Source organism: Ctenocephalides felis, unplaced genomic scaffold, assembly GCF_003426905.1.
Source record: "Ctenocephalides felis isolate EL2017-DRISC unplaced genomic scaffold, ASM342690v1 CF-g0.4_SCAFFOLD_01170, whole genome shotgun sequence".
NCBI classification, from domain to species: domain Eukaryota; kingdom Metazoa; phylum Arthropoda; class Insecta; order Siphonaptera; family Pulicidae; genus Ctenocephalides; species Ctenocephalides felis.
In genome coordinates this window covers 82,022,467-82,032,317 of record NW_020537324.1, presented here as the reverse complement: position 1 = coordinate 82,032,317, position 9,851 = coordinate 82,022,467, and the positions used below count along the sequence as shown (strand labels likewise).

Here is a 9,851-nt window from a genome sequence, read left to right as displayed (position 1 = left end):
TCAAAAAAGAATTAAATAAGGCTATGTGGGCTATGTCTTATAATATTTGTGTAATAACTATAAGTTTGTGACTAAATTATACGTGTCTTGGCCGATCAATCATTTATTGATTGCAAAATTCATTTTGTAAACACATATTTGCAGGTTAGTTTTCAATTTCTTCAAACATATCTTAATTTTTCAATATCAAATATTAATATCCCTTATATATAATTTCAGAACAAGTTTAACAGAATTTGAGGAACCTATTTCAGCATCAAATGGTGAGTGACTTATTATATTTATATCATAAAACTTAAGTTATGTTGTACAGGATACACTTAATCAAACTATCGAAGCAAAGCTGCAACGAAAGAATTTGCTAACTTAACTAAATTATCACAATAATTGAGTTAGATGATTATATTTAACACATGGGGATTATGAAATTGATTAGATGTGGACAGTCATTCTCGGGATAATATATATAAACATATTAATTTGGAAATATGAACATACAACACTCCTTTTTGCACTAATTTATTATATAATAATTTTCACAAACGTTTCGAGACTAGGTTTGTCTCATCATCAGTGTGTTATAATTTAATTTTTAAAATATAGAAACCTAAATTAGCATTATGTGTACTGATTAGCATTATATATACTGAGTACATTGAACGACTTGTAACGGATAACACATAATGCTAATTTAGGTTTCCATATTTTAAATTTTAAATTATAACACACTGATGATGAGACAAACCTAGTCTCGAAACGTTTGTGAAATTATTATTTAATAAATTAGTGCAAAAAAGAGTGTTGTTTGTTCATATTTCCAAATTAATATCTATTTATATATATATATATATAATATATATATATATATATATATTTAATCATTCTTGTTCATTACTTCTCACAACAAGAAGTAAGACAGAATTATATATCCGAGAACAACTTTTTATTTTAGAATGACACAAGTTTTTTAATCCTATATATAAATATATATGAATTATTAATTATGTGAATATGAATCAGTTTTTACATCAACTTTATTTTATAAAATACTGAATTACAAACGTTTCGAGACTGTTATATGTCTCATCATCAAAATTTCTTGCAATATTCACAGTTCGAAAGATATTTGATATTGAAAATTGTATTTTTACTCTTTCAATTAGTCACAAAGGTGATATGATTATCATAATTTACAAAATTGAATATATAATAAGGTATTAAAGTACAAAAACCAGTGATTTCCAATCCATAAGGCTTATGCAGTGCCCCCTTAGGGTTTATTTTCAAAAAAATAATCAAAAAATTAATTAGTGGTGCATGGCATCTAAATGAGTACTAATTTTGTTACGGTTTTGTTGAGTTTTGTTCCAAGATTGTTGATTTTTAAAATTTACTTACACGGTTCAAACAAATTTCAAATTTTTCTGATTTTTTTTTTTAATTTTAAAAAATATAGAAAATTTTATACTTCATATTTGAATTTTAAATTTACAATTTAGTTTGAAAACGTATATATTTAAAATGCTTTATTCTAATCGTGAGAAATATATCCTCAGATGGATTCATTCGGCACCTCTTGCTAATGTAAACATTCTCAAGTGTATTGAGCGATAAGATCCTCACTCTATATTTTATGAACATAATAAAATATATAGTAGTTATAATTATCCATTTTGAAAATGTTTAAAACAATTGTTATTAATCATTGATCAATATTTATTGATTACATTTTTTTCTCGAATATTAAATTCTGGTACAGGAAGTTCCAGCAATTTGCCTTAAGGCACGATTCAATGCACCACTAGTTTATATAATCTTCTATATATAAAAATAAGTCGGGTTTTCCTTCCTGACGAAATAACTCCAGAGCGCACGAACCGATTTCGACAATTTTGCATTCGTTGGAAAGGTCTCGGGCTCCGCAAGGTTTATAGCTAAGAAAATTAGTTGTGCATGGCATCTTGCCTTAATGCAAGCTGCTGGAACTTTACGCACCGTAATTAAAAATTCGAGTAATGACATTAGTGAGAATTATCAGAATTATGCTTGGTTAAGTCAACGAGCAATTCTTGCCGCAAAGAATAATGATGTACACGCACTGAATTTCACCATTCAATCAAAAATTGCTGACGATTTGGTGACATACCAATGATTCCGACTGGTCTTCCGTTTGACTTCAAACGATTGCAATTTCCAGTTCACCTTGCGTTCGCAATAACAAGTCGCAAGGCCAATCGCTTAGTGTTTGCGGGATAAATTTCTAATAGATTATTTAGAAAATCATTGTTTTTCACATGGGCAGTTATACGTTGCCTGTTCACGAGTTGGAAATCCATCCGCTTTGTTCGTGTTAACGTCAGACCAAAAAACAAAAAATGTGGTTTACCAAAAAGCACTTCAATGAAACGGATAATTTGCGGATTCACTTTCATTTACTTAGAGAAGTTCAACTAAAAAACACTTCATTTTTGTAATCGAAATAAATTCATTACTGCTCTGTAAAAAATCAAATTTTTCCTTTTCAAATATAAAACAAACAAAAAATTTCTTCATCTTTCTAGTGTGTTAATAAATCTTTCTTGCTCTCAAAAATTTTTACGTCTGCAATTTAATACTGTATAAAATAAAATTAGTGTAGTGTGCTCACATTCACATAATTAATATAAATATATGTATATGAGATACTTTTACAAGATGAATTTAATTAATTAATTAATTTAACATACTTCATTCAAAGTGGTTCCATTTCAACAATCCTTTATATATGTACATAAACAGCCAATAAATAAAAATAAATATTTATGGGGCAATTCTGCCGTAATAGAGCTCATAAAATAGCGTTATGGTAGTGAAAATAGTGCTGATGTATAGTTGCCGTGCGATCAGGCGTATTTTACATAAAAACAAGGTAGGGGGAATGTTTGAGGATTGTGTTATCATAACATTCTTCCTTGCTTGTTTATATGTAAAATACAATTTTCATAATTTTCACTACCACAATGCTATTTTATGAGCTCTTATAATTGCCCCATTAATCCAAATAAATTACTAAAAAAATATTATAAAAGCTCTAACTACCCTACAATCTTTCACACAGAGTATTACCAAACAAAACATAAATATAATAAATTCCTACCCGAGTATCAAAAAAATTACCATTAAAGCTAACATCACATATTATATATTAAAAAATATCCTCTACTGATTATTATTTGTTTCTCAAAGCTTGACTCAAGCCCGAATGTGTGGGCATCCAGTTTTTCTTGTAAACCATTTGAAATGTGTCCCCGTAATAAGCGTTGACTTGGTTGTTTAAATCGAGGGTGCTTATTGGGAATGGTGAGTCCTAAAAGGAAAAAAGATAGTTGTAGATAGTTGTAGGTGGATTTTTGTTGATGTAGTCCAGTCATCTAAGCTTAAATTAGGCAAGAATCTCGGAATTCGAGATACCCAGCTGTAAGTCTGTAAATGACACCTAAAAGTTGTCTCAAAACCTACATATGGTAGGCCAATACCATATGTAGGTTTTGAGACAACTTTAGGGTGTCAATATACAAGTATTTACATACTTATAGCTAATGGTTTTGAATTATTTTTACTTACGTCTGTGTTATTGTGTGACCATAGCACTTCCAGAGTGGCTATGAATTTGTCTAAATCATTTCCATTGGTGAAAAATAGAACCATGTCTCCACCGGATTCACTTACTTCGTGACAAGCAAACTCCTAAAAGAGGAAAACGATACATATATATATATATATATATATATATATATATGTATATATATATACTAGCTAGCCCGGCAAACGTTGTTTTGCTAAGTACGGTATATTCTAAACAATTTCTAGAGAATCAAAAATATTAACACTTTAAGTGTATAAGGATGTGTTGTTTGAATGCTATATACAATGTGGTATTATAAAAACAATAAACCCCATTAGTTTGACTATATTTTGTCAATACAATCAAATTGGAAGTTTTATACACTTTCTATAGAAAACATGGTATAATCCAATCCAAGTCTTTTTTGCTCTTTCGACTTATTGATTACGTTTCAAGTTTTTCAGATTCTTTTTGGATTCTTGATTTTGTGTATAATCGTAAATAATACTATTGAGCTTATACAAAATTTTCAAATTTCTGCGAGGTTAGATAGAAAGAAAATGAATTAAGTATTTCTTCTTTGACCTGCTTTTTGAAAAGTTTCAAGTAACATACCATGAATTAAAGTAAATTTAATAAAAAGTATATATGTAAGGCAGGGCGAGGCACAAAGGCCCAATTTGACTTTGAGCAAATATAAACTGTATTGTGAAAGCCATAACAATTATATCACAACAAATAACACATTTCAAACAAACAATTATCTGACTACGTTCAGTAAAACTGCCAGCTACTTCATCATTGTAGAAATGTGCTTTTTTGCTGTATTTCAAATATTTGTTATCTAGACCTTTTTACCCCATAGACAGGTTTAATGTCTTATTTTAATTTTAAAGGTATTTTCCAAAATGATTACATTTTTAACTAATGCTAAAAACTACCAATGGAAGAAAATAATTTTATTATGGGTTTTCAAAGATTACCGGTTATCTCCCCAATTTCAAAGATTACGTTTTCAAATCAAGGTTATAGCTGGTTATACATCTTTTTCCCTCTACTTTCAAATATTGTTGTTAAACAATGCTTAACTTTACTGGTTTTTGACATATCGGGGTGGTGGATCTTTTTTTCTCCCGGACCATCATATATTACTATCTATTCTTCGATATATTCAACAAAATGTCCATTTGATCGATATTTAGGTTCAAATTTAGGTTCTGAATTTAAATAACATAAATAAAAAATAATATAACCTAGAAAATGTTTTATAAATACCAATGAGTATATAATTATACAAATGAGATCTTTCAGAGCACCGTGTTTGAGAAAAATATGATTTGCAAAAAAAAGAGTGCTACAACTCTAAAAAGTGCATTTTCATATTAATATTTCAAAAAAGTTGATATTGTTGAGTTTGTAGTAACACTTGCAGCCCTATTACATGATTTTACTGATTTGCAAATTTATAGCTGTTTTTGTAAGAAACATATGTGATTTTATATTTTTATAATTTAGTACACATATTAGGAAATAACATACTAAAATTTTGTAACTTCAGTATAACGTTTTATATTTTTAAATATTTTTCAAAATGCTCATCAAACCGTGGACTTGCAACTATTGCAAGAGCATTTGTTTGCAAAAATTGCACTTTTATAGATTTTTTGGTTAGAAACATATTTGATTTTATATTTTTATAATTGAGTACATATATTAGGTAATAACATACTAAAATTTCATAGCTCTAGTATAATATTGTATATTTTTGAAATATTTTTTAAAAGTACTTCTCATATCATATCCAACCGTCGATTCGCAACTAACAAAAATAGAGTATGCAAGTGTGCATTGCAATTTTGTAGTTTCTTCTGTTAGAAACATATTTGATTTTATATTTTTATAATTCAGTACACATATTAAGAAATAACGTACTATAATTTCATAACTGTATTACAACGCTTTGTATTTTTAAAATATATTTTAAGCCGTCAATTTGTTTACGTCAAAACTTTTACTAATGTTTTTGTGCATAAATAAAGCTACAAACAAATCTACTTACTATAATTTAATCATAATTAAATAATATTCACGTAAAACATTCTATTAAACGTAATTAAACATCATCTGTCAAAAACGTTTGACATTTGACGTATTAGCCACCGTCCCATTGTTTTATTTAAATTACGCTTCTACAAAAATGTTCAAATTAAAAATGTAAAGTTTCTACGAGATTTTGAAATAATATTTCACTTTTCCGACCATCTCTGGATTGGCACGATTTTTTCAAGACTAAGACTGGCCAAATCGGTTTAGCCGTTTACAAGTTTTACCGAATCATTTGATCGAGAGCTCCATTTTTATATATGAGATATATATATATATATATATATATATATATATCTAAGTTACTTACCACAACACAACAATTTTCAACACCCTTCCCACTCGGTATCTTAACAGAGCAGACTTCAGCCAACGAAGCACAGCTCAACACTTTAACTCCTTTACCGAACTCAGACTTTCTACTATTATTAATATTAGCCAACAAATTCTTATCTCTCCTCTGTTGAGTCCCTTCGGAAGCCGACATCTTTCTTCTAATTTTATCCAGAACTTTTTCCACGGATTTCTGGTCAGTAGATGTAGTAAAATGACGCATTTTTGCACTCGATATATCACTTGCAGAAGTGGTTACGGAGTCACTGGCATCACTTGCTAAAGACATGGCATCGTCTTTAAGGATACTAGATTCTTTAACAGATATAAAATTTGTTGGTTTGTCGATATTGGAAACTAGATCCAAAAACATTGTACTACGGTTTGTCTTTAAACTGGTTTCAATATCCATTTGACTTTTAATGTCTTCTGGTACAGTTTCTAATTTGTCTTCATCAACAACGACATCGATTACTTCGTCACTCGTCGATCTATTAGTATCAACAGTCTGATTACATTGTTGCTGTTGACGCAGGAATTCCAAGTATTTTTCCCTGACTGTTAAGTTTGAAGCACTTGGTGAATTTTTTATTTGTTTGTCAGATTTTAAAAGGTATTTACTGGAAGATGGGTTCTGCAAGGTTGTCTTTAGTGGTAGCAAATTATCAAATGATTCTCGTACCAACACGATGTGTTTTGATGTTAGAAGTAGGGTGCTTGCTTTTGCTGGTTTCGATTCAGGAAAATCAAAAACCTAAGGAAGAGGAAAAAAATCATTGTATATGATAAGTTATTAAGTCTATATATGAGTGATCCGACATACGAGCAAAATTCGAGATACAATAAAATCCACACTGCTGGAACAAATTATTAGCATTTCAATGCATTTATGTGGGAAAAATTTCTTTGAGATTTTAGCGCAGTAAATGGAGAATTTTTTACTGTGCTCCAATTTGCATGAAATTTTAGAAATAAGCTAATCCCTTTATGTATAAATTGATATTGAGCCATTTTATCGCTAGAAAACGTGTTTAATACTAAAGAATACTAGTGGTGCACGGCATCGTGCCTTAAGGCAAATTGCTGGAACTTCCCGTACAGTAATGAAATATTCGAGAAATATTAAACGTTTTCAAATATATTACTACAAATACTGTAACTTTCATTATTTTTGCTATCTTGTTATATCTGAGCAATCAAAATCAAATGTAAATCGTAGTGCAACCTGCAGAGCTCCTTAAAACACTAAGATATTGTTTACACCTAATATTGCAAAATGCTCGAATTTGTTTGCAAAATTATTTCTATATCCTTATACATGAAAAAAACATCAATTTTAGTACTTGTTCTTAAAATAGACATACTAAAGCAGTGATTTCCAACCTGTGGGGCGCGCCCCCCTGGGGGGGCGCCATACCTTTCCAAGGGGGGCGCGAAGCTGTTTCAAAAATATTATTTTTAAATGCTGAGTAAGTGTCAGAAACAAATCAGCAAAATACTTAAAGTACTTCTAAGAGTGTTAAGCTCAAAAAAGAAATTGCTATATTTCTTGCTGATAACAAAAGAGACGGAGCAATCTTGTTTTAGGACACAAAGTTATTCGCAAAATTTGCGTATTTAGTTGATATTTTTCAAAGACTTAGCGATTTAAATAAATCAATGCAAGGATCTCAAATTCGTGCTTTTGTTCAGAAGGACAAGATTACGGCTTTAATGAAAAAAATAGAACTGTGTATAGCTAGTATCAAATAACTTTATAACTTTAACATATTTCCCACTTTTAAAATTACTTGTGTTACTGATGAAACAGAAGTAAGTAAAGATCTTATTATTATATCAGTCATATGACTAGTCTACGAAACCAATTTTCGCATTACTTTATCTAATCACGTCCAAATACGAATGGATTAGAAATCCATTCGTCATTGAGAAACATGATGATTTTGGTAATTCAACAGCAGAGCAGAAAATGATAATTGATTTATCTAGTGATAGCACATTGAAGCAGATGTTTCAGGATGGAAATATATTGTTGAGTTTTGGTTACCAGTAAAGGACGATTTTCCTACTTTGACAAATAATGCTTTAGAAATTTTATTACCATTTGTGAGATCTTACTTATGTGAAACAGTAAATTCTTATAAAAAATAGTTATGTTTGTATGTATATTTTTTATAATACTGTGTATTATTTGGCATAATTTTAGTTATATTAAGTATATTTAAATTAAATTGTTAGAAAAATAAGAAGGGGGGAGCGCAATATTTTTTTCATTCGAAAGGGGGGCGCAAGAAAGAAAAGGTTGGAAACCGCTGTACTAAAGTTTAACATATTGAATTTTCTGTCTTTAGCCTCTGCACCCTGAATTTATCTATAGACTTTTCCACGTATTTTTTATTCTTTTTGAGATATAATGAAAACTAGTGGGGCGCATGGCATCGTGCCTTAAGGCAAATTGCTGAAACTTCCCGTACCAAAAATTATTATTTTTTTAAAAACAATTACCATTTTTAAAAAAAAATTACTTCGAAAAAATTAGATTTTTGAGAAACTATAAATTCGACAAAAAATTACTTTTTTTTGAAAAATATGTTTTATTTTGACATTTTTGGAAATTTTGAACTTTTTTTCAAAGCAATCGTACTGCTTTGACTGCATAGAGATTTATACTTATTGTTAAAATATCTATAAAACATCTGATAATTTGATGTGCATATGTCTAATGTTCATTTTTGACCGCCAAATGGCATTTTTTTACATTTTTCATTAGACTCCGAAATCGCTAAACCTGCCTTCATGAAAATTTGATCAATTCTTCATCTCGTCAATACAAGTAAAATGTTTTTTAAATTATTAAAATCGGACGCTCCGTTCTCTTAAAAACTGAGTTACCATTTTTGGCACTTTTTGCCCCGTATCTTCGGAACGGCTAGACCTGCCTTCGCAAAAAATTATCGGCACGTCTCCTTATAAATACGAATAGAATGTTTTTTGAATTATTCAAAATTGGTTGATCCGTTTTCTCGAAATTGTCGACGAAAATTTGTATCCGAACACACACACGTACACGCACGTACACGCACATACACACACACACACACATACATTCATTTTTTCTAAGGTATGCCAAAATATTCAGAAACCTTTGAAACGTAAAGATATATAAAAATTTTCATTTTCGATTTTTTTGCGATTACTATAACTCGCCCTACGGGAAGGTAATAGGTTGGGTTTTTAAAAAAATCTAAAAAGTTTAATTTCATAAAATTGTGAGTTTTCTGAAAATGATTTGTACTAAAGTAGTGAATCTGGTAGAATCCATCAAGATCTTTATAAAGTGAATTCTAGATGAATTGTAGATAACTTTCATTTTGGTGTAAATGACGCTCATTAAACCGTATGATTTAACTTGAAAAGTATTTGCTTTTTTGAAAAACATTATTAAACATTTTTCTCTCCTAATTAGTTCTTTTATCGATACCCGATGTTATCTTGAAAGTGATACAATTGGACTACTGAAAAGGGACGTCATCCCCCTGGGATGTGGCAAAGGTGTCTAAATTATTTCCACTCTTAAACTTGAGAGTAAGATGAACCTAATTCCAAAATTTCATGCAAATTGGAGCACAGTAAAAATAATCAGTCCCAAAACGCTCCATTGACTGGAGTATATATATCTAACAACCAATGATTTATATTTATATTTTATTTCTTACCCCACTCGATGCCTGTATAAGTGCTTGCAACCAATCACTCGCAGACTGTTCATCGCTTGCAGCCAACTGCAGTCTGCTCAAATTCCTGCTAGAAC

At 29.9% G+C, this 9,851-nt stretch overlaps 1 protein-coding gene across 1 annotated transcript in view; it reads right to left on the bottom strand.

The window, feature by feature from the left end:
- Positions 1-3,208: 3,208 nt before the first annotated feature.
- The window catches only part of LOC113367779, a 7,673-nt gene continuing 1,030 nt past the window's right edge, over positions 3,209-9,851 (bottom strand). The window contains exons 2-5 of the mRNA XM_026609359.1: positions 9,757-9,844; positions 6,018-6,794; positions 3,604-3,726; positions 3,209-3,346 (exon numbers count right to left, since the gene is read on the bottom strand). Coding sequence (XP_026465144.1) covers positions 3,209-3,346; positions 3,604-3,726; positions 6,018-6,794; positions 9,757-9,844 — 1,126 coding nt within the window. The remainder of the gene's footprint in view (positions 3,347-3,603; positions 3,727-6,017; positions 6,795-9,756; positions 9,845-9,851) is intronic.